This window comes from Ambystoma mexicanum, chromosome 6q (genome assembly GCF_040938575.1).
Source record: "Ambystoma mexicanum isolate Mex_15411 chromosome 6q, UKY_AmexF1_1, whole genome shotgun sequence".
Lineage (NCBI taxonomy): Eukaryota > Metazoa > Chordata > Amphibia > Caudata > Ambystomatidae > Ambystoma > Ambystoma mexicanum.
The window spans coordinates 662214803-662239173 of record NC_090937.1 but is presented as its reverse complement, the minus strand read 5'-3'; the positions used below and the strand labels follow the sequence as shown (position 1 = coordinate 662239173).

Here is a 24371-nt window from a genome sequence, read left to right as displayed (position 1 = left end):
AAGCTTTGCAGATCCTTGCTGCGCCCTGCTACTCCCGGGTCTGGTGCGCCTTATAAATTCAATAAACAAACAAACAAACCAATGTCTTCTACACCTCACGCTATGCCCAATCAAAAATATGTTTCAAGCACACACAGTCCCTTTTGAATTACTACAGAATGAACGCACATGCTACTCCCGGCCGCAAGGAGTAATTTGTGTGAAGGAACCTTTTTTGGTGATAAAGGGTACATTGCATGCTGACAAAAAGTGGCAGAAAGAAGAGATCCTGTGCAAAGCAGAAGCACTCCGAGGCCTGGCTGAAGAAAAACTCTAATGGGTACAGAAAACATGCGCTCCCATATGGACTGAACACATAAGCAAACTCACATGGGTCACCACCATCGAGAAGCCCTTCAAGTTACAGAAAAACATTTCATATGAACTATGCTTCCATGGAGAAGGAAAAAGTGACATGGGAAGAAACGAAAACTGCAGCAAAACACTCATAATTCCTGACATGAAGAAAGGCACTGCAGTCCTAATGAACACGTATTGGGTTTGCGGCAACATGGCCTACCTGCATCTTCCGCAGTCCTGGAAGGGAACATGCTCTCTGGCAACACTGCACTCCACACGAATGGTAATTCTAGAGAGCCACATTAATGGGAAATGCAACCTTGCAGCGAACAAAGATGCACCTTCCCCCCAGCACCACTCGAGACGGCGCCAGCAGATGCCTTAGACTAGGAAAAGGTGCCAGGCACATACAGGAGAAGGAGAAGGTCGTCCAACTATATCTTCACCAAGTCATCTGAACTGCTGGCCCAGATCCCGGATAAATTCAGACTATTCAGCTCAGTAGAGACATTTTTTGCATCCCTCATTCCCAGCATCCAGGCAAGAGCAAACGCCAAGTGGCTGCAGATCACCCGATGGGAGCTCATTCAATTGGCCAACGACACTGAAGAAAGGTTCAACGTCATCAGGGTAGAACTCCGAGCCTTGCGATTGATGACGATGCAGAATCGATATGTATTGGATCTATTGACAGCAATCAATGGAGGTGTTTGCAAAAAATCGGGAGCACATGTTGCACATTTGTACCCTCAGCAGATGCCGAGAATGGCTCACTTTCACACGCGATAGCCGCAGTACATGACCTTGGCGAGCGAATGAAGGACGAAGGAGGGGCACAGTCCAGAACCTGGTTCGACAATCTGTTCTCGTGGGTGCCCTCCAGGCTTGGAATGTCTGTTAAACTCCTCATACCCCTCATTGTCTTTTCACTCCTGATTTTGTGTGTGTGCCAATTGGGACTTTGATGCTCCGCAAATGCAGTACCAAATGGCGCGCTAATGATAGTGACAATGGGACGTGCAAATGGTGTGGCATAGATAAAACACGAGGTGGAGGTACAAACAGGTGATGCCCCAGGTCCCAAATATAGAATGACTGCTGTATATAATAAAGGGCATATCGTTGATAGCTTATACCACACAACTATAAAAGAACCCCGCGAATTGTGTTGGTACAAAGAGGTATGGGTGGACCTAGAAGGTGATGGAGGAGAATATATATATTAAAAAAAGGGAAAAGTAATTGCACTTCTCCACACGAGGACAGCACTCTTCGCGGTTAGGACGCCAGTCTGGATCTCCAAAGAATAAATCAATTCACCATTCGCCAAAGGTTCTTATGCCATATCCAGTTTTATTCAAGGCATTAAACTTATGAAGCGTTTCGTAACGCTCCCGTTGCTTGCTCACATATATATGAGCTGCACCCCCGATTAATATACTAGAAGGGGACACAGCCTTAGAGCGGTATGCAGGGCATGGAGGCCAATTAAGGGGACGAGGCAGTGGCAGAGGAGGAAGAACGCAAAAGGTTGGGGCAGTTACATTATTCATTACTTAAGTAACGAAAGGGGGGAAATGAGTGGAGAGAGGGGACACTTAAGACCCCCCCGCCCTTATTTCCATGCTTCCCGAGTGGGCCCAGTCATGGCTGCTTCAGGTCCAAGGCCCCGGCCCTGTGGCACTCATGCAGGAACACCTCCGAGAACCATCACCCCTTTCGTACAAGTACATCCATGGGTGCTGCCATATTCCCGTGCGTACCCTGGTACAGCAAAACCAGGACTCCATTTTTGTAACATACAGGCTCCATTTGCAAATAGCAAAAGGCTATTCAGATTTCATCCCAGTCTGCAGCCATCTCTGTGAAGCGCACAGCCAGCGCGGCTCTCACCCCACCACCTCCTCTCTGCCATCCATATAACTGCCTGGTTCCCATGAGAAGGCTGGCAGCAGGAATGCAACAAAATCCACACTATCACTTGCCGTCCAACTCCCTCCATTGACTTAGATGCAGCCCAGGGGGAGAAGCGAGAGCCAGGGCTATCTGTCTCTGTAAACCTGCCCTGCACCCCACAGACCCTGGCCATAAAAACCTAATCATTGTGTACCCCAGAGCAAAATCAGCAACCAAAAGAGAGCCTTAAATCTGTGAACGTATTTTCCTTCCTGACCAACATGATTAAAAGGATGTCTTCTCAGTGTGTGTAAGCTCATATAAGCCTGCTGGTACCTTAAAAAGGCTAACGAGAAAACAATGTAAATACATATACGTGTGCCGCTGGAAGTTCCCATGCTAACCGGTTATATTGAAGGTAGAATATATGTTGACTTATAATGTTGAAATGTGTACATGGCTAATTGTGAGTTAATAACAAGTGATGAACTGTAGACCTGTGCAAGCGCACACAATGCTACCTCATTGTTGATAATGCAGAATGTAATTATATGCATGCCATTAGAAAACCTCATATAAACTTTAGTCGCTCTCGACCGCCCTTGCTCTGTGATTAGTTGTCAGCAATTTCTCTCTTACCATTCCCTGCTTTAGTGTTATGACCTTGCCCAGATTGTATGACGTTAGAAGATGTCACAAGTGTATTTCACTTAAATAATAAACCAGCTAAATGTGTATGAGACGATAGCCTGTTTTGTGCAAATATAAAGGCCTCCAGCCATCATGCTGTGTGAGACCAAAAGCCATAAAAGGGGGGCCTAAGCCCATCTCTGATCACCCTTGCCTCATAAGAGTTATGCTGTTTGGACACCTAGTCACTGAAGCCCATCTAAAGAGGTGCATGTCCAATATGAAATGTATCTTTTGTAATCCAGTCACAGTAACCATATACCCCAACCTTCCCTTTGTCAATATTGAATGAATACCCCCAACCATATATTGACCCTACAACCCCCACCCCCAACTCAGTGTTTGAATATGCTTGAACAAGAGAGTGATATCCTTGATAGAAACATAATTGATGTTCAGTAATGAATAAGCACGCCTTGTTTTTACACGTGCAACCTGCTGGCCTGGCCGCCGGATGAACCGGTCAGACGTATGAATGGATGGGAATGTGTGGCCACAAGGGCAAATGTTACAGAAGTAGAAAATCAATGTGTGAACCCATCGACTGTCGGACTGATGAGCCCAGCTGAACGTTTGACCCCACGTATCACATCATCTTGTCACATGCCCATGGACCAACCAGCCATCACTGACCATATAGCACCCATAAGTACCTCTTCTTAGTGACCAATCCCGATCAAACGTGTGCCCCTTAGGCCTTCCCCTTGCTGATGACCTAACATGTATAAAAATGAATTGTAACATGTTTTCTGCAGAGCGCTCCCGGCGTGAGTAGAGTAGATCCTGTTTGCCCCAACTTTAGATAAAAAGCCTCTGATCGCACGCTCACTTGGTCGTGGTCTTATTCCCTCCTGAGATGTACCTTTATTGACTCTGTTGGGCAATTTACCAACAGACCAGGGGGCCTCTCACTTTCTCAGGCTTCAAGCTGCTCTTGAATGTTTGTGTTGCTTTGAGCCCCAATACAGGGGCTCCAAGAGAAAGTGACTACTTCAGATACACTCCCACTGCATAGAGCTTGGCTGGCACCTACAGTTATGTTATGTTAACAATTCTAATCAAGCGCACTTTCACCTGGGGGTATCATGGCGCTAGAACATCACAAGGCAGGCAATTAACAGTCTAACACATCTTACTGTTAAATGTAATGCATTCCAGAGTTGGGCCATGGCCACAGAAAAAGCCCGGCCACCCACTCTGGTATACCCAAAAGTGGAAACAGAGCAAGCCAGCAGACCATGAGCAAAGCTCACGGCTTTGGAGGTAAGGAGCAAATTTGTCACAAAGATACTCAGCCCTGGGGGCATGGCTTGGCGGCCATGAGATAAGGTGCAGCACCAAGGAGCTCCCGCATTGATCCATATCATCGATATGTCCAGCTGGCTTCAAACGAGTCCGTAACCGGCAGGAATACTGGGGAAAGGTGTCTGAATGTCTGGACATCAACTGGGAAGAATTTGGAAGAAAAAACAGAGTGAGCAGCGCTTGGGAGGCAGACCGAAACAAGTGCGGTGCCACCATGCAAAATGGCGGACGTGACTCGCTGACCCAGCTTGTGAGCCCTCACCGAAACGATGCCTGGAGAGGGATAGCAGAGGTGACACGAGGCAAGCATAAGACCACGGCAGCGGAGAGAGCCGCATTAGAGCGTGGTTGGACCCCTGCTCGCTGGGTAACGACTCCCCAGCGGTCTGGGCTGCATCGGACCGCCACATGGAGAGAGCCACAGCCAAGCAGATCCAGTGAGCACGGGGATCGGGCGCAGTGTACTAGATCGCTGCCACAGGGACCCACGGAGCGAACATAACCCCAGAGTTGGGGTGGAGCAGCAGAAGGAGGTGGATTGGATGGGGAGCGGACAGTGAAGCCCCCGACTCGAAGGACTCGAGAACACAGGGGCGCTGGTCAATCCCCCGGGCTCGACTCTGGGACCCAGCCAGAGGTGGGGTAATGCTTGAAGCAAGAACCGACTCGGAGGCCCGGTCCTGCCAGGGCGAGTCAGAAATCCAACCAGCCCGTCGGTTGCTTCCCCGACGCTCGCCCACAGCAGTTACGGGCGCGAGCCGGGGGGGAACGCATACTACGAAGGCAGCTGGCAGACAGGAGGAGAGACGGTGAGCAGGGAGCTATACGCGACCCAACCCGACTCCAACAGGCAAGACTCCAACAAGCGAGGGGGAGCCTGCACAACCTGAGGAAGGGCCAGTGAAGTGGAGACCTACAAGAACGGATGGACACGACTGCCAGCGGTCGCAGTGACCAGCGCTGGAAAGGAGGTGGGTGTAGAAGATCCAACTGCACCGTCAGCCAACGCACAGCAGGCAGACCAGCTCGGAGAGCGGGGGAAATACAAACTATATACGAATAACACCCCACATGCGGGTAGCAAAATCCGGCACCCAAGGACCTACGCGGTACGCCAGTAACGCTCTTTGCGCCCGCCCGTTCTCCTCGGCTGGCCCGACCCAGGGCCAGTACTCATAGGGGAGGACATCAGCAGAGGAACGATGAGGAAGGGGGGGCAGTGAGGAGGCTGCAGCATATGGCTCATAAGTCCAGGACATGGCAGACCTGGGCACCATAGACCTCGCCACAAAGAGAGCCTGACCAGAACCGGTGGGGACATCAACGGAGGGGGAGAAAGACTGGCGACAGAGTGAGTGCTGCGCGACAGTGGGGGTGGGGAGGCGCCCGCCATCCGCAACGGGCACACAGCGGGTGACCTCCATTGGTGTTTGGGGGGCGTCTGAATCGCCTGACAGCAACGCCTCGTATGAGTGAGGGCACAGACCCCCAGCCCACTACACCACTATCATTCGCCATGAGCTGGCCTTGCCTGGAACCAGCAAGACTTTATCAGGGGAGAAGGAGAGGGTGAAGCGGCAAGAGCAACGGCGGACGAGGAACCGATCGCCCCTGGTGACCACCACAAAGCAGGAGGCCATATTGGTAGACAGTGAGTGCTAGAACAGCATACTATGATCTCCCTGTACGTGGGAGGGCACAGTTCATCGACCTATAACGCAGTAGATATCCATCTCAGAGCGGGGCCTCGACCCAAACAAGCATGGACATAAGCAGACGGTTAGAAACCGTGATAACAAAGTGCGGCTTTGATGTAATCGGCGCAAGCTCAAGCATGGCACATATCGAAGAGGGTAAAGACTGCCATAAAAGGAAAGCAGCTATTGGGCACACCACGTTCAGCAGGTGCTGATACGCCCAGCACCCTTGCTGCCTCCAAACTAGGGACAGACGGCGGAGAGGGGCAGTGCACCCCACCAGGGAAGACGCTAGAAATATCCACAAGACGGCACTGACCCTGAACACACTGGGGAAAGCCGACAAACTCTCAGCAACAGCCGGGGTGAGGAAGGCGGAGACAGCGAACAGAGCAGGAGACTGAAGACACAGACTAATAACAACAGCGCCAGGCGCACAGGGAGGAAGCTGGGGCCCCGGCACTAATGCACAAGAACCACTGGTGCTAGTATGACGGATAAACAGAGGAGGAAAATGAAGGCAGACCAGCATTCTTCCGGAAGAATGATGGGCCCCAGCCTGAGAGACTAGAGGCCGGTGCAAGCACATCCAACGCCAAACAGCTGCAGTAGGGACAGGAGGAGGACCCCATACTCGAAGCCATATCAGCCCTAAAAACATCTCTGGAATACAAGATGTACACAGGGATCGTAGACGTGGGGCTCCTCAAGCAAGATTTAAGGGTGAAGACGGCGGAACAGCAGGTGCAAAGCAACACAGCGAACATTACGACCACACAATCCCAAATGACAGAGGCGCTGGACCACATTCGTACCCTGGAACACAGAGCAGAAGATGCAGAAGGGAGAGCAAGACGTAACAATGTGCACATAGTGGGACTGCCAGAAGGGGAAGAAGGCAGAGACCGCACAAACTACATCGAAAATCTACTGCTCCAAGAAGTGAGGGCAGGGAACTTATCTCAGGGTTTTGCAGTGGAGAGGGCACATAGAGCGCTGACCAGGAGACCCCGCCCAGGGGCACCCCCAAGATCCATGATTGCAAAGATCATGAACTTCAAGGATCGGGAGAACATCCTGGCATTCTCAAGGGAGGGAGGGGTGATAATGAGGAACGCTGCCAGAATAATACCCGGACTATACAGCACTGGTGCAAAAGCAAAGGGCACAATTTTGTCAGACGAAGGAGTGCCTTTGGGCCGCTGGCATATGATTTATGCTGTTATACCTTGCCAGATTGAAGGTGCTACACAATGGCAGACCACACATCTTTGAGACCACAGCTGATGCCGACGAGTTGATGGATCAGAAGGGGATCCCACAACTAAGAGCTGGGAATGAGCAGGCAAACAGGAATGCACCCGAATGAAGCACAGAGCGCGATGGAGTTGAAGGGACCACATTAAAAAGACATGACATGAATCAGCAGTCTGATAAGCGGTAGCCCGCAAACTCCTAGGGCTGGCTGCCAGTTTCCACGAATGAAACCCCACGGAGGAACAGAACTTGAGATGCCAGTTCTGAGGCATCATGCTGCAGCGAGTGCGCCCACCGGAAGTAGGGCGGCGCAAGGAAAGCGGTGAAGCCCAAGCAGGTGGCTGGGCGTTTGTTAACAGTTATAATTAGTAGGTGGTTAGGTTGGCTGGGAGAAGGCACAAGTGGAGGTGCAAGCACCAGGCAACATGGACAAGGCACAAGTGGCAGGCAAACAGGAACAACCCCAACAAGGGACAGCAGGAAAGTACAGCAAGGTGGCGGTCCCGCACAGACTCCAAGCAGACAAGAATGAATATGGAGGGGAAGAGCCAGAACCACCCTAGACGGAGGAGATCGGCAAAAGACAGAACACGAGAGACTGTCGCCAGACACAAGACAACACTCAGGCCCATGGGAACAGGCAGGCCGCGAGACACAGTAACCAAATGGGCCAGGAAAAAGCCATCGTAGTCACCTGGAAGGTCAAGGGACTGAACGCCTACATTAAGAGGCTACGGGTATATGCCTGGCTGAACAGGGCAAAAGTTCAAATCGCAATGCTGCAAGAAACACATCCGACAGCCGAAAAGCAAACCAAGATTGCCAAGAAATGGGGAGGACAAATGTACAGCTCAACTTATTCTAATTACGCCGGGGGAGAACTGACGTGGATTGCCCTGGGAGTACCCTTTCAACTCATAAAACAAGAGGGACTCGGAGGGCAGAATGTTAATTGTAGACGGAATAATGTTGGAGAACAAAGGTGTGTCTGATGAACACATGCGCACCTAACCACAATGCGACAGAGTTCTTCAGGACAATAACACCTCGGCTGGCTCCATACAGGGAAGCATCTTTCATCTGGGCAGGAGACTTCAACTGTACATTGAACCCAGAGTTGGACAGATCTGATACTAAGCAAAGGAAGCCAGCACTGCTGGCCAGGGCTCTGCAGAAGATTCTAGACCAGTTGGAACTGGAAGTGTCTGGAGGAAGGTACACGCAGACACCAGGGGATACACACATCACAGCGCTACACATGGAATATACACCCAAATAGATCATTTATTCACGGGCAGGAATACTCTGGGGGAATTCACGGGGATACACATCAAAGCACGGACTCTGTCTGACCACACCCCGCTTGTAGCACACATGGGCATACACATACAGGGGGCCCCCCCATACCCACATGGCGACTGAGGGCAGAGGCGTTAATGGATGGGGATTTCCAAGAGCATATCAGAGACACGATAGACGACTATTTTGGGGAGTGTGGACAGCACAAGAATGGTCTGGGAAGCCTTTATGGTGGTAGTCAGGGGAGCAGCGATAGGGAAGGCAGGAGGACACAGGGGAAGCATTTTAGCAGAGTTGGGGAAATAGAAAGGGATATAGAATGCGTGGAGACACGGGCGGGCACGAAAGGCATAGAACTGGGGGAACTCTACGCTGAGGCTGCAGTGCATCGCCATGTGAGAAAAACTGTGGAGCCTGGACTATGGGAAGTATATACAGAGGCTACATGCAGAAGGGGATAAGCCCAGCAGACTTTTAGCCTGGCTTACCAGGCAGGAAAGCAGACATGACCCAATGAACGCAATTAAAGACGAGCAGGGGATGTAAGTGAGACCCATAAAGGGATAAATAAGGTATTTTCACGATTCTATGAAGGGTTGTACTCCCGAAACCAGGAGGCAGCGGCGGGGGACATAGATGATGCCCTGGAGGAGATCAATCTTTCCAAGCTATCGGAGGAGCAAGCGCAAACACTGGAAGCACCTGTCACGGTGGAGGAACTGACAGCCGTAATAGCCGATCTTCCAACAGGCAAGTCCCTGGGACCTGACAGTCTACCCGGAGAGCTTTACAAGACATACAAAGACACCCTGGCCCCACAACTGCTAGAGATATATGAAGAGGCATACGCGAGAGGACAGCTACCGCAGAGCCTGTCACAATCGGTTAGAATACCTATATTAAAACCACGGAAACCACCTCTCGAGTGCGACTCCTACATACCGATCTGCCTGATAAACCAGGCCTCCAAAATCCGGACTACAACCCTAGCCAATCGACTCAAACGAGTCATACCTACATTGGTGCACCCAGATCAAACGGGATATGTACTGGGGAGAAACACAAATTGGAATCTGTGCAGGCTCCACCACGTAGTGGACAGTACAAATCAGAGACAGGGTGAATGCGTGGTGGGGTCACTCAATGCTATAAAGGCCTTTGATTCCGTTAATTGGAACTGGCTCCTGTGCGCACTCACCCACTTGGGGATAGGAGAGGGATTTCAACGCTGGATAAGGCTCCTACATAGGGATCCCAGGACAAGGGTGAAAATGGGCAGGGGCACAAAGCAGGGATGCCCACTATCCCTGATGCTATATATATTGGTCTTTGAGCCATTTGCGGCGTACAAGAACGCTGGAATATAAATAGACGGGTAGTACATCTAATTTCAATATACGCCAACGACATGCTCCTTTATGTCGAGAACCCAGGGGTACACTTGCCGGACCTGCTTGAAGCCTTGGGTGCATTCGCTAGACCGTCAGGACTCACTATTAATAAGGAGAAATCTTTGCTGTTCCCTCTAGCGGATTTGAGATGGGCTAACCCTGACCAGCTGCCTAACTTAAGCCTTACATGGACGCCTTTCGCTATTTAGGAGTGGAAATACATCACAACACCACAGTGACTCATACAGCCAACACAAAGGCGGCCCTAGACAACTTAAGGAAAGTAATGAAGTTCTGGAAGATACTCCCACTGGGGAGGATAGGGAGAGCAGCCCTACTGAAGATGACGCTACTGCCCCGCCTACTATACTACTTTACTAACATCCCATATAACATTCCCAGGTCCTTTTTCAAACAACTCAACACAATAGCAAGGGAATTCCTGCGGGGTAAGGGGAGGAACAGAATAGCACTGAACACTTTACAAAGGGATTATGAATGAGGGGGAGAGGGGAGGGGAAACAGGCTGCCGGACTTTGAACGTTATTACCTGGCGGGACAACTCCAATTTGTGGTAAGGTGGCTGGGAGATAAGACATACATAGACACACTGCTTTTTCAGCCGGCAATACGACAATATTACCTGAAGGAGCTCTTATGGATTGACAAATCCTTAACCAAATCACTCCCCAACATGGTCAAATTGGGCCTGACCGTATGGAGGAGGGCATGGAAGACTCAAGGGACACGAGACCCCTGCTCCAGGCAAATCCCCCTCACGGGATTAGTCGACGTCCGCACTGAGTCTCTAGCAACATATTCTGCACAGTGGGAAGATAAGGGAGTGGTCCAGATAGGGGATTTATGGAGAGATGGACACTGGGTGGACTTCCATACCCTAATGGAAGAGCAGGACATACATAGAGGTCAATTCCTATTGTATAACAACATGGTCCGGAAAATCAGGAAGAGGTGGAAGACCTTACCCGAAGGGGAAGATACCAAGGGGGTGCTGGACGCGTGGTATGATGTGTCGGAAGGAGGACATACAGTATCCAGACTCTATGAACAGCTCCTGGGCAGCAACAATGTGAGAGAGTTACAAGTAAGAGCTAGATGGGAGGAGGAACTCCAAAAAACCTTCAAAGACGAGGAATGGCACAGACCCCTTCGGTATGCAAAGAAAGTCTCCAGGAACGCAAGATTTAAGCAAATGCAGCTCTATCTCATACACAGGGCATACCTCATGCCCAAGAGAATGTCTACTATGGGAGGCAAGCAAACCTGTAGCTGCGCGACGGAGAAGGCGGACATGCTGCACATGTTTTGATCTTGCACAGTGATGAGTAGGTTTTGGGACGCTGTTAAATATAGGGCGACAGGAGGAGGGATTCAAATGCAGGCGTGGTCGCCGGAGTCTCATCTACTGGGGTTGTTCCCAAGGGGCGGCAAACAGAGGACACACATGGGAAAGATGAAAGACCTAATGTGCGGGACCGTCAATAGAAATGTGGTGGGCAGACCTGAAGAAATGGACGATAGCTGAAACGCCAGTGTGGACCAGAGCGTTGCAAAGGGGCGTGGGCGAAAATGGGGCCAAGATACTGGCATGGAACTCCCACATACAAGAGCTGTTCGAAAGTAAGGATGGGCACAGCACCAAAGACCCCAGAGGGCAAGCAGGAAGACTGATTAGTTGGCGGCAAAGTTCGAGGAGGACTCAGCGAGGAGGGAAGCAAGCAGCAGTGGGGCAATTTGCACGAGGCCAGACCCAGGGGACAAACAAAAAGGAGGTAGACAACATTGAGGACAGACTGAGGATGCCACGCCAGCGCGCCAAGCAGATGGATGACGAAGTGCGGAATCGAACACGTAGTGCCAGTTGCGGTGTGATGTTTGTTGGTGTTGTTGGTTATTATGTGTTGTAAAAAATAAGAGTTTAAAAAAATATATATACAGCCCTGTGTCCATGGAGTGCCCAGTGAACCAGACAGAGATTTAAAGTTAATTAGCTGAGTCAACGGCAACCAATGTAGTGAGCGCAGGATTGGGGTAGCATGCACTCCATAAGGGGAACCAGTAGCGACTTGCGCTGCAAGATTTTGAAGGCGCTACAGTCGCAGAACGAACCCCTTAGGCTGGGACAAGTATAGTGCATTACAGTAGTCCAGGCAGATATGGACCAGGGGCGTTACCAACAGAGACGTAAATGAGGTGGTATGTGAGGAAGCACTTTCCGCAGGATCTTCAAATGGAAGTGCACCACCTTACAGACTGCAGAGACCTGATGAGCCATAGAGAGTGGAGAAGAACAATACCCCAAGATGTTTTTACAACCGTAATGGGGGTGGGAAGAGGGGCACCCACCACCAGAACTTCCGTCTTGTCTCCATTAAGCTTCAGCCAATTGTGGATCATCCCATCTCCCACGGCTGCCAAGCATCGAGAGAGGCAGGACGACATCCCAGCCTGATAAATATCTAATCGGATCAGGATCTGGGTGTCGTGCATATGAATAGCATCTAATGCCGAAGGAGCAGATAAGACAAACAAGAGGCTGAATGTAGATATTGAAAAGCATAGGAGACAAGGCGGACCCCTGAGGGACACCACAGGAAAGAGAACAGTGGAGTGAAGAGAAAGGGTGGAGTGAAAGTACTTGCCCCCTTTCCGTCAGGAATGATACAAACAATGGTAGTACCGGGCTGGAGAGACCGGCATGGGCCAGCAGGGTGAGGTGGTCCATGGTATCAAATGCCGCTGATAGATCCACAGAATCAGGGCTCCCACACCACCCCCGTCGATTAAACTGGCCATGTCATCCAGCACTGATCCCAGGACACACTCCGTGCTACGGCCCAGCCGGAATCCCGATTGAAAGGGGTCAATGTACAGTCATGTCTGACGTTTACATATTTCTTGATAAGCCTGGGAGAAACATTTCAAGGTCAACAGAATGCTTTAACTGAATGTGAGTAAATGCCTAATCATAATTGTAAATCAGAACAAACAGAACTGGAATGGAATGGTAATCCGATTGTGTCATTAATATTATAATCACATCTATACTGCAGGGGTTTGAAGCTTGCAGAGCTCCAAATATTTTGTGCTATAAATCCCATGTGCCCATACCATTGAGTATGCTAATAGGGGCTGATTGTAGTTGTGGGTCAACATTTCTGGAGAGCCAGGTTTTGCAGACTCCCATAGCAAACCTTTAAAATTATTTGAGACACACCTGTATTCCCTCCAGAGCCTCTCCAACTCACACCCAATGCCAAAGCATGCTCAGGAAAGTTCCCAATAAGTCACAGTGCAGATGTCCCGGTGCAAAAAACAGTGTTCTTTAAAGAGGGGAAAACATATAAATATGATAATAAATAGGATAAGAAATTCAACTACATCTGTTTTCAAATTACCCTGTATTGGGTCATTCTAGTATTCGAACAAGGACTATTTGAAAAAGTTGGATAAAGCGTAAAGTACATTTCAATGCATCATACATACATGCATCGTTAGTAGAATTAGGGTACTGGCAATATCATTTTTGTCTAAGTATCCATGAGATGTGAGGAAATTGGCATACTTGCCTGCATGTTTTGTATAAAGAAGATTGACAGTATGTGATAAAGGTTTAGAGGCGTGCATGCTAAGAGCAGCATTCAATAACACATGAAGACACATTTAAAGGTGGATACCTGTAAAACTCTGAGGAATCTATCTTGACAAGCCAAGATTGGTGTAATAAATGAGAATTTTTCAACTGGAAGACAAATGATGTCATTGATTTTGTCTCCAGAAAGGTAATAGTGCTGGTCCTTGCAGTCACAGTAATGATTATAGATGTAGCTGGCACATAAGAAAAGGTCTGATCCTGATATATGCCTAAGTAGAAAAAAAGTATAATTGTATTAGTTTAGCATATCCATGCAAAAATTACTTTAAATCAATTATGAAGTCACTCTAATGAAAATGTGCAAACTTTTAGAAAAATGTCAGACACTGCTTCTGCCACAAAACACCAGCTACACACTTCCATTCTGCAAGTAGTAGAACACATGGTTAAACACATTGTATGTATATATATATATATGTATGTAAATTGTATGTAGTATGTGCTCTGTAAAGCGCTTTGGATTAAGGCACTATATAAATAACATCATTATCATTAAACACATGCATGATCTGGTATAATGAATCCACAATATGTGTATAAATGTAACTTATGAAAATTAATAGCAATTTGATTTTACACTTAGTTCGCGAACACCTATGTGAAACATTATCTCAGATTAGCAGATCAAATGGAATTTAAAAATACACACTGTCAAGGAGGTAACTACTTCGTTTTTGACAAAAAGGTGTGCCAGAAAATCATTTGTTGGACCTCCTTTGTTCAAATCGCATGCTGCTATTAGTTGCGCAGAAAGTAAGTAAGATCATCTAAAGAAGCTATTGGTCATGGCTCCATGAATAAAAGCAAGCAAAGGGCTCCAAAACCAGGTTTTTAAAAATCGTAGTTTAAGGACAGCTGCCATCAGAGACATGCATGCATTGCCTCGATACTCAAAAAAAGATCTACTGAAGATCATTCTTTCAGTGAGGAAGGAAATAAATCCCCTGAAATAAATAGCACCAAATACTGTTTGCAAGTTGAGCTGCAATGACAATTGAAAATTATTCTGTCTTAAAATAACTATCAAATACACGGGGGCGTGGCTTGGAAGCCATGTGAAAGGACGTGCCTGTACGGGAGCTCCCGCTGATCCGTACATAATCCGACTGATACCGCGCAAGGACCGCTGTGATTTGGCAGAAAGTGGGAAGACTGTGAACATGAAGTCCGGCTGCACGCGAGGACACATTTTTACACGGCTTCGTGGTGCGCACGTGTACTTAAGAGCCGAATGAAGCACTGGTGGCGAGATCACGACTGATGACAAAATGGCCGCCGCCGCTTGACGAGGGGACAAAGGAGCGGTGGATTGGGACCACAGCATACGTGCGCCCTCTCAGCGGAACAAAGGGGGCGGCGCGACCTAGCCCATCTGGGGGGAGCGCCGTACAACAGCGGTGCCCGAGGCTGTGGGGCGAGCTGGGACTCTCAACTGAGTCGTGGTGTATGGGCACGGTGCCTCCCTGGCCTGGACCGGAGCGCTGCCAGAAGGACGCTCCTGACTGGAGATATGTCGAACAAACCTCTGAGGGCGAAGAATAAGCAGCCTACGCTCGACGAATACGCCAAGACGTCGCCCGGCCTGGAAGGTGCCAGGAGCAAGGATAAAGCTCAGACCAAAGAGATGGCCGCCGGGGGTGCGAACCAGGAGGTCCTCGCTGCGATCGCGGATCTGAAGGCAACGTGGGAGACCAAGCTCCAACTTGCTGTGGTCGAATTGAAAACTGCTTTGGAACTACAGGTCGGGGCGGTGCAGGAGGACGTGAACCCCCTGAGGCAGGATGTACGAGCCCTTGCTGAGCGCACGGAAACTCTGGAAAAGGAGATGGGCCCTACTGTGGTGGACTGCACTGCATATAAGAGCGATATCCATGCCCTGGTGCAGCGGGTGGGTAACTTGGAAAGTAGGGCCGAAGAGGCGGAAGGACGCACTCGGAGAAATAACGTTCGCATCGTGGGCCTGCCGGAGGGGGCTGAAGGCCAGAACCCCACGGAGTTTATTGAGAACTTGCTGCTGCAGGAGATCACTGGGGGAGCCCTGTCGCAGGGGTTTGCGGTGGAGAGGGCGCATAGGGCCTTGAACAGAAGACCACCGCCGGGGAACCCACCTAGGCCTGTGATCGCCAAGATCCTTAACTATCGGGATCGGGAAAGGATCCTTGAGCACTTTCGTAAGGGGGGCACCATACAGCGAGGAGAGGCGACCATTACTGCTTACCCCGACTACACCCTGCAAGTGCAGCGTAGTCGCATGAACTTTGGGGCGGTCAAGAGGCGATTGCGGGCAGCGGGGTACAAGTATATGTTGCTCTATCCGGCCAGATTGAAGATATGACTAAGACACTGTTTTTTGACACTCCGGAGGAGGCCATGGAATGGCTCGATGCACAAAATTGTCCTCAAGAGCCAGATGAGCGGATGGCGGATGGAACGAAGAGATAAGTGACGCTGCGGGCCCGGTTGGGCGATGAATATTGGGACTGGAATATAGTTGGTGGGACTTTGTTATGGTAGTGTATGCGTTAGGACTTCGAAACATGGTCCATGTGTGCGGATACGGAATTGTGGGAGGGGAGCCTCCGGGGACTGTTCTTTGTACCCCAGTTTGAGTTTAGGTTAGTCACGGTGTGTGGGGTGACACCCTGTCGGGTTCTCTACTTGGGTTCCAGAGAGAACCGAACACAGGGATGCCTGAGATCCAGGGATGGAGCTGGGCAGTTGGTTGGGTTAGGGGGGTGGGGAGGGTCAGTTTTTATATGAGCCTGGGAGAGAAACTGGGGATGGGGGCCCTTGCGGTAGGGGGGAGGCGAGTGGACCTGGGAAAGGGATGGGAGCTGCTGATGCATCATGGGGGACCTTAGGATACTAACGTGGAACGTTAGAGGGCTTAACAGCTACCTTAAGCGTAACAAGGTCATGTTGTACCTAAAAAGACAAAAGATAGATATCGCCTTGTTACAGGAGACACATCTGACACGGGATAAACTGGAACTGGTGGGGAGTAAGTGGAGAGGGACTGTAGTTGGATCCACATATTCTGCCTATGCTAGAGGTGTGCTGATTTGGGTTGCACCACATGTCCCGTTTAAGCTACTTGGGGAGGTTGTGGAGTCTGATGGGAGGCTGGTCATGGTAAGGGGGCTTGTGGAAAATAAAGTAGTGTGTGTCATAAATACCTATGCCCCCAACCGTGACACGGCGACATACTTTAGGACACTGACCACTAGACTGGGTGAGGGGATGGGGGGTCCTGTGATTTGGGGAGGGGACTTTAATTGTGTACTAGACCCCAAGGAGGACAGGTCAGATGACAGGGTGGACAGGCCCAGCCCGGCGGCTAGGGTACTGCAGGCGCTGCTGGTAGACCTAGGCCTGGCAGACGTGTGGAGGACGAGACACCCTGGCGTGAGGCAATATTCGCATTACTCGGCCCCGCACCAGTTACACACAAGGCTGGATTACTTTTTCGCCACTCCGGACGTTGTCGCGGAGTGTGACCAGATAGACTACAGGGCGAGAGTCCTTTCGGACCACTCGCCCCTGGTCATGCGTTGGCAGCTTTGTCCTCCACGTGCGCGAATTTCAACATGGCGCCTTAGGGCGGAAGCGCTCAGGGATCCAGTCTTCAGAGAGGAAGTGAGGGAGGAGATAGTTGCTTACTTTGAAGCGAACACAGGCAGCGTCAAGTCGGCTGGTACTTTGTGGGAGGCCTTTAAGGTTGTAATGAGGGGGGTTGCCATTGTTAAATCCAAAGGATTAATGGGAGGAGTCCTGGCAGATCTGCGGAGGGCCGAGATTGAGTTGGAGAGAGAGCTGGGGGAGGGGGAGACGGACATGGAGGAGGTCATTAATTTGCAACAGAGGTGCGCAGAACATTGGGACAGGCTTTGTAATCTGAATTACAGGAAGTATATTGAGAGGTTGCATGCCGGGGGAGACAAGACGGGCAGGCTTCTTGCTTGGCTGTATAAGAGCGAGACCCCAAGATCCCCGATCCGATCAGTTATCACTGAAAAGGGAGTGGAGCAGGACACCCAGGAAGGGGTGAATGGAGCATTCGCAGAATATTATCAGACATTATATGAGGATCGAGAGGGGGGAAGCCGGAAAGAGATAGAGGTAGTACTTGAAGACATAGGCCTGCCCAAGATAAGTGACGAAGAGCGAGAGGAGATGGATGCTCCGATCACTCTGGAGGAGCTGCAGGAGATTGTGCGGCAGCTACCCACTTGTAAGGCCCCAGGTGCAGATGGGTTCCCCAGTGAATTTTATAAAGCGTATGGGGAGGAGGTGCTCCCGCCCATGCTGGAGATGTTTAATGAAGCGTTCGAGGTGGGGCGGCTGCCGGAATCACTCAGGGAGGCGATTATAGTACCGCTCCCCAAACCAAATAAACCGGAGCATGATTGTAGCTCCTACCGGCCCCTGTCGATGCTGAACCAGGACAGCAAGATCCTGACAGCGGTCCTGGCGGCCAGAATGCGGAGGGTAATAGGCAAGCTGATCCATCCTGACCAGACGGGCTATGTCCCGAACAGGAATATTACTCACAATCACAGGCGCCTTCACAGGGTGGTGGAATGGGGGGGCAGTGAGGACAGCGAAATGGCAATAGTGGCGCTGGACGCGGTTAAAGCGTTCGACTCCGTCCGATGGCCATGGCTGCTGGCGGCTTTGGGGCAGTTCAGACTGGGACCATGCTACATGAGGTGGGCCGAGTTATTATATAGTGCGCCTCTGGCTAGGGTCCGTACGGGTGCAGTAGTGTCAGATAGATGGCAGTTAGGCAGAGGTACCAGGCAGGGATGTCCTTGGTCCCCAATGTTGTACATACTGGCCCTCGAACCCTTAGCAGTTTACCTCCGGCAGCAGTATGATCCGGTGGGCATAGAGGTGGGAGGAGAGTGCCATCTTATATCCCTGTATGCAGACGATATGCTGTTATACCTGAAACATCAAGAAGAGAATTTGCAGTATATCTTGGAGGTATTGGAGAGGTACGCCTGGTTGTCCGGCATAGCGGTTAACCCTCAGAAATCCGTATTATTCCCGCTGGGCAGTTATGTGGGGATACCGGCGGAGAGGTTGCCGGTGCTGCGGATTCCGTGGGCAACGAGCTCCTTCCGGTACTTGGGCATTGACATGTATCACACGACCGAGGAAGAACACAAGTATAACACTGAACTAGCTGTGGGAAAGATTGAGAGGTGCATGAGGTTCTGGGAAAGATTGCCTTTAGCTACGATGGGTCGCGGAGCTATGCTTAAAATGGTGGTGCTGCCCAGACTCCTGCATTACTTTAAAAACATCCCGTACATGATACCTAGGAAGTTTTTCGCTAGGTTACATAGCGTGTGTAGGAATTTCCTGTGGCACGGCACGCGCAACAGGGTCGCATTATGGAAATTGCAGAACTCTTACGAGAAAGGTGGCGTGAAGCTGCCGAACTTTGAGGCCTATTATATTGCGGCGCAACTGCAATATGTGGCCAGGTGGCTTTCAGATGAAGAGACCCCCGAACATAGGCTGCTAGGGAAAGACTGTTCCCCCTTCTATCTGCGGGAGGTGATTTGGGTGACTGGCTCATGGATGAGAGAGCGTCCTAAGATGCTAGCCCTTGGCAGGAATATATGGCGGCGTGCCTGTCGGATGATGGGTGACCCCTTGCCGTGTATGCCGCAGTTCCCTCTGATCGCCCTGGCAAAGGAGGACGGGCAGCTGAGAACTATTATCCGGACGTATTGGGAGTCAGTGGGATTGATCACTATGGGCGACATCTGGCAGGATGGGACCCTGATGGAGTTCGATGAACTGGAGGCAGGGTCGGGACTACACAGGGGTCAATATGTAACATATCATAGGGTGGTCCGGGAGGTCCGGAGCACGTGGCCCGAAACTACTTTGGCCGATGAACCGGATGCCACGCTCGAGACGATGTATAACGCATCAGAGGGTGGACACGAGGTCTCTAGGTTGTACGAGATGCTGATGACAAAGGTTGGGAAGGATTTGGGGCACCTTAGACTGGAGTGGGAAGCGGAGATGGGGGCCCCGATGTCGGATGGGATGTGGGAGCGCGCCCTGGGGTACCACAAAAAGGTATCTAGGAACGCCAGGTTCAAGCAGATACAGCTCTATATTACGCACAGGGCATATATGACCCCCCTTAGAATTTCCAAATTCCTAGGTAGTGGGCGCCAGGCGTGCCCCAAGTGTAACGAAGAGAATGCGGACATGATACACATGTTCTGGGCGTGCCCAGTGATTGCAACTTACTGGGGTGAAGTGGCGCGGAGGCTGGCAGGGAGGGGTATTACACTTAAGGTGGATTCGGCTTGGGCTTGTCTGCTGGGAGGGTATCCCAGGGCGCGTAAGCTTCGACATGTTGAGAAACTTAAAGATCTGGCCTATGTGCTTGTCAAACGTAGGATAGCCATGGAGTGGAAGAAATGTCACAAGCCGCGAGTGGAGGTCTGGTGGCGGGATCTCCAAAAATGGGCGGATGCCGAAACGACAGCGTGGCAAGATGGCAGTATGGCAGGGGATGGGGAAGAAATAGGCTCTCTCACGGCATGGAAGTTGTTGTTAGCTGAGCTGTTTGGTGCGGGATCAGCCTCGGCTGGACTTGAGAGCGATGAGGCCCCACCGCACGGAACGGACACTGAAGGCGGACACTCTACAGGCTCATAGGGGGGAGGGACGGGGATTGCAGTGCCTTACTTTTTGTTTGTTTGGTTTTGTAGTTTGAAGTGTTTTATTTATGTTTTGTTGTAATGTTGTTTGGTTGAGATAAAATAAAAATATATTTAAAAAAAAAAACTATCAAATACACTATTTTATAGGAATGGGGAAACAAAACATCACTGTCTTATGACAATCAAACCACACGCCCATCTTCCACTGCATCCAGATTTCCTGATTATGACCTCAAACATCTCAGTTTCATTGTGCTAAACAAACACTGCTTTGCACATATAAGGCAACCATTCTATGCATCGGGATCATTCCAAAAAAAGGGACCCAGAGGGGACCTCTGCTCCCTTTGCCCCTCTCCTAGCTCCGGCACTGCTTATAGCTCCAAACATAACTATGACTACTGCACCCACAATTACATTATTCAAGGGCCCTCCCACCACACTCAAAATTCAGACCCTACCTTTTTTTCATATACAAAAACACAGAATGGGTGAAAACCCCAGTTCCCTTTCCAGCCTCAACTGTTCCACCTAAAGTATGGGGAAAGACACACCCATACACCCTTCGCCCCCAGACTGAATCTACAGCACAAACTGTGTCAACAACCAACTACGTTATTCCATTAATAAACTTCTCTAAATGTTCAGAATAAATGTAATAAATAACACATGCACACTTAACACCTGCATTTGAAAATGTTTTGTTCTATAAAGTGTTCCAATATCTCCCTAACATACTGGGCCTCATCACAAATTGGGTGGTATCCCGGCAGTAAATCAGCCGGAATACCACCCAATGCAATAGCGGTTACCGCCACTTGGTCGGCGATATTACCACCAGATTACAAGTGGCAGTGGCGATGTAAATCCCCATTTCTTTGGAGACCATAGGACACAATGGGCAATTTACGGCGCAATAACTGACCGGAATGTCTGCAGATTTACCTCCAGCTCAGAGCTGAAGGTGAATCCTCCGATTTTACCCTAAATTTGGGATTGGGCGGTGTGGTAATGCGGCAGTAATAGCGTTACTGCCTAATTTTTACTGCACTGACCAACTCCTGATTAGGCCCCATGGTCGGGTCCCAAAGACTAGACAGGACCACATAAGTTAATACAGATTTTAAGAAGTCCACCAGAGATTCTCCATGCAAACTCTGTTCCGAAGGGGGGGGGGGGGGCACTGTTGATCTATCGTGGGGCAACCACCTTTCAGCCAAATACAGCAACCCTAAATAAGTTAAAGATCTACGAACATCAATCTTTATCTTTGGGGGTCAGACACCAAAAACCCATACACCAAGCCATTAATCATTTAGATCAATGCATGCTGGTAAAATGTAAGCCAAATTCTCATGCACGTACCTTCAAATAGGGACTCACATAAATACAATTAAAAACCACATGCATTTTTCCCTACAGTTCCACCTGGTACATCTTGCAACCAGGTATGTTCTCTTTGTTTTTTTCCTTTTTCAGGCTTATTATATCTTTTCATGATGTGCATGATAAAAAAGGGGAACACTACCAAAATATGTATTTAGTATTATTTACAATCATTGCTCCAACGAAGGACCCAATTGACCGAAATGTGAAAACCCTTTTTTTAATGAACATTAATTATTGATGAAGTACTTCTAAATGAAACTGGTGTAGATTTTAATACCAAGGTGCTGACAGAACGGAGGACGATTTCCTCAGTCTCTTTCTTACAATAGCCCCCAACAATATCTGCTGATGTTGGGGATTAAGGACCCTGGGGGGGGGTGCTTTGTCCTGGGCATTGGGTACATTTATCTGTTACATCAGATCTAGATGACAGACAAATAAAATGTGTTTTCCATGTGCCATTATAATTGTTTAGTTTATTCTTTTTGGGCTATTGTACATAAACATAGTCCTCTAGGTTGCGCTTTATTTTTAGGAAAGCAATTAGCTGATTGAATGCCCCCAGTCTCCTGCTACATAGGGACACCCTATCTTTGAGTACCTTATAAAGTGTCCTGTTCCTAGGGGTTTTCATATGTGACCACACCACTGTAAAAACAACAAAAGTAAAAAAAAAAAAAAAACTTTTTTTAATCAAGCAATTAAAAGAAACTTCCAAAGAAATGTCAAAGTTACATACATAGCCTTGATGCTTTCAGTGAGGTTAGTTTCAAAGGAGAGAAACTGCTTCCCTCTCTTGGTGAAACCCTTAACCTCGGATCCAGTGGCCACAAAAATCTTCTCCTGTGGTGTTCCAAGGGCTCCTCCAAGCTCTAGCCTTGCAATCTTCTGCCCAGGTAACGTCTTGAAAACTGGCTGTCAAAAGAAAATAAATGTACAATAAGACATATGCAAATTTATATCATAAGAAAATGGTGTCTAGGACTAAACAGGTTAGCAAATTGTGTTATTGCGGGTCAAGAGGATGGACACCAACAATTTACTAGAATTGACTATAGAAAGAGGGTGTTTAAAAGCTTTTATCATTAAATCAAATGTTATTCTTTACTCAGGGGTCTTAGTGGACCTTTCAGGCAGGGACTGCTTAGAAATGTTGTCCTGCGGTCATTCGTTGGCACGAAGCACACTCCAGTCCTCACAACAATAAGAATGTGTATAAACAAATGCAGACAAAATAACACCACTGTTTTAGGCGGTGTATAAATCCCTTCTTTGCAGCTTGTGGATGGGGTTGGGGCGACCATGGGGGCAGGAGACCATCACCCACTCTGTGATGAGAGCCCCAGAGGTATGAGGTGGTGCCCGCAGGGCAATTTCACATGGAACCATCCCACACCATAGCAATCCTCCAATAAAAACAATAAAGGAGAAGGGAAAACAAACGATATGCAGTTCGCAGAGCCGCAGCCCAGGCATCTGCAGATTGTATGAGCTAGTTTGTTAAAAATGCAAGTTTGTGAGTGCGGGTCTATCAAACATGTGTACCCTGGGAACCATACGTGCACTCAATTGTGGGACAGCAAGCCATTATAGCCAGTATGAAAAAGAGCAGGAGACTCTGAGCTGCGGACATTACATGAACAGTCACCATAATGAAAGTAAAACAAAGATGGCTGCTGGCCATTTTGATACATCAGCCCAGAGAGACGTCAAGCGGGCCACTGGCTGAGCTGTCATAGATGCTGATCTTGAGTTCAGACTAGTACTGGACAAGGTGTTCGGAGAGCTTGGGTGCAGCGAGGAGAAGCGAGTGAGGGCGGGGCAGAGGAGTGAGACTGAAGAGTAATGAAGGGAGTCAGAAGAGCAGAGGTGGAGAGAAGAGTGCAGGAGGGAGAAGGGAAGGGTGGAGGTCATAGAAATTGGTGAAAATGCAGAGAAAAGAGTGGCGGGAGGAGAGAAACAAGTAAGGGGCAGAGAGAGAGAGGGAAAAGACAGAAGACAAGAGGAGACCAAAGAAAGGGAAGGAGAGGGCACTCTGGAAAGCAGATCGCAATAGAAAACAGGACAGAAAGAAAAAACTAGAGAGGAAAGGGGGAAGAAATGCGTGATGGGAAGAGTAGAGGAGAAAGCTGCACAGTCCTTAAAGTCTCAATAGTGACCTCATTTTACAGTAGCGGAGAAATGTCTGGTGGAAGTGGAAGGCCAAGATGAGATAACAGTGGATTTTGAATCAAACAAAGTGCAGCAGTGAATTACAAGAAGGCCAATATATTGCAGAAGTGGAAGCATAGCTTGAGGATCTCCAGACCTAGACCACTGTTGTCATGCCTCTAAAGTTCTATCTGTACCATCATCATCGATCTGGAACAGCAACTGAATGATCAAGAGGGGCTGTTATGACGAAGATGTAGTAGTTGCCACCTCAACTTCAAGAAACCAATGTGTATGGATATTCCATGACAGCAATTACGTTAAGAGGATTTGTGAAGCTAGCACTCAACATTCCAGAGACTTGTGCTTTTTCCCCTGGGACTATGGAGAGCACAAATCAGAAAGGCTCACATGTCGACACCATCTGAATTTCAAATGTTCAAGCAGGCACAGGATAATATTTGGAATAGATGGCAATGGATGTGTATTGACATGGACCTGAAGAGCATGATATCAAAGGTAACAACATACATGGACATCTGAATTTTTTTTAAAGTACGAGATAACTACTGAAATAAATTGATAA

At 49.1% G+C, this 24371-nt stretch overlaps 1 protein-coding gene across 4 annotated transcripts in view; it reads right to left on the bottom strand.

The window, feature by feature from the left end:
• The window catches only part of BBS7 (Bardet-Biedl syndrome 7), a 1458886-nt gene that overhangs the window by 1320990 nt on the left and 113525 nt on the right, over window positions 1-24371 (bottom strand). For all 4 annotated transcript variants that reach the window (XM_069631158.1, XM_069631157.1, XM_069631160.1 and 1 more), the window contains 2 exons: window positions 22374-22549; window positions 13573-13759 (listed from right to left, as the gene is read on the bottom strand). In XM_069631158.1, the coding sequence (XP_069487259.1) occupies window positions 13573-13759; window positions 22374-22549 (363 nt within the window). The remainder of the gene's footprint in view (window positions 1-13572; window positions 13760-22373; window positions 22550-24371) is intronic.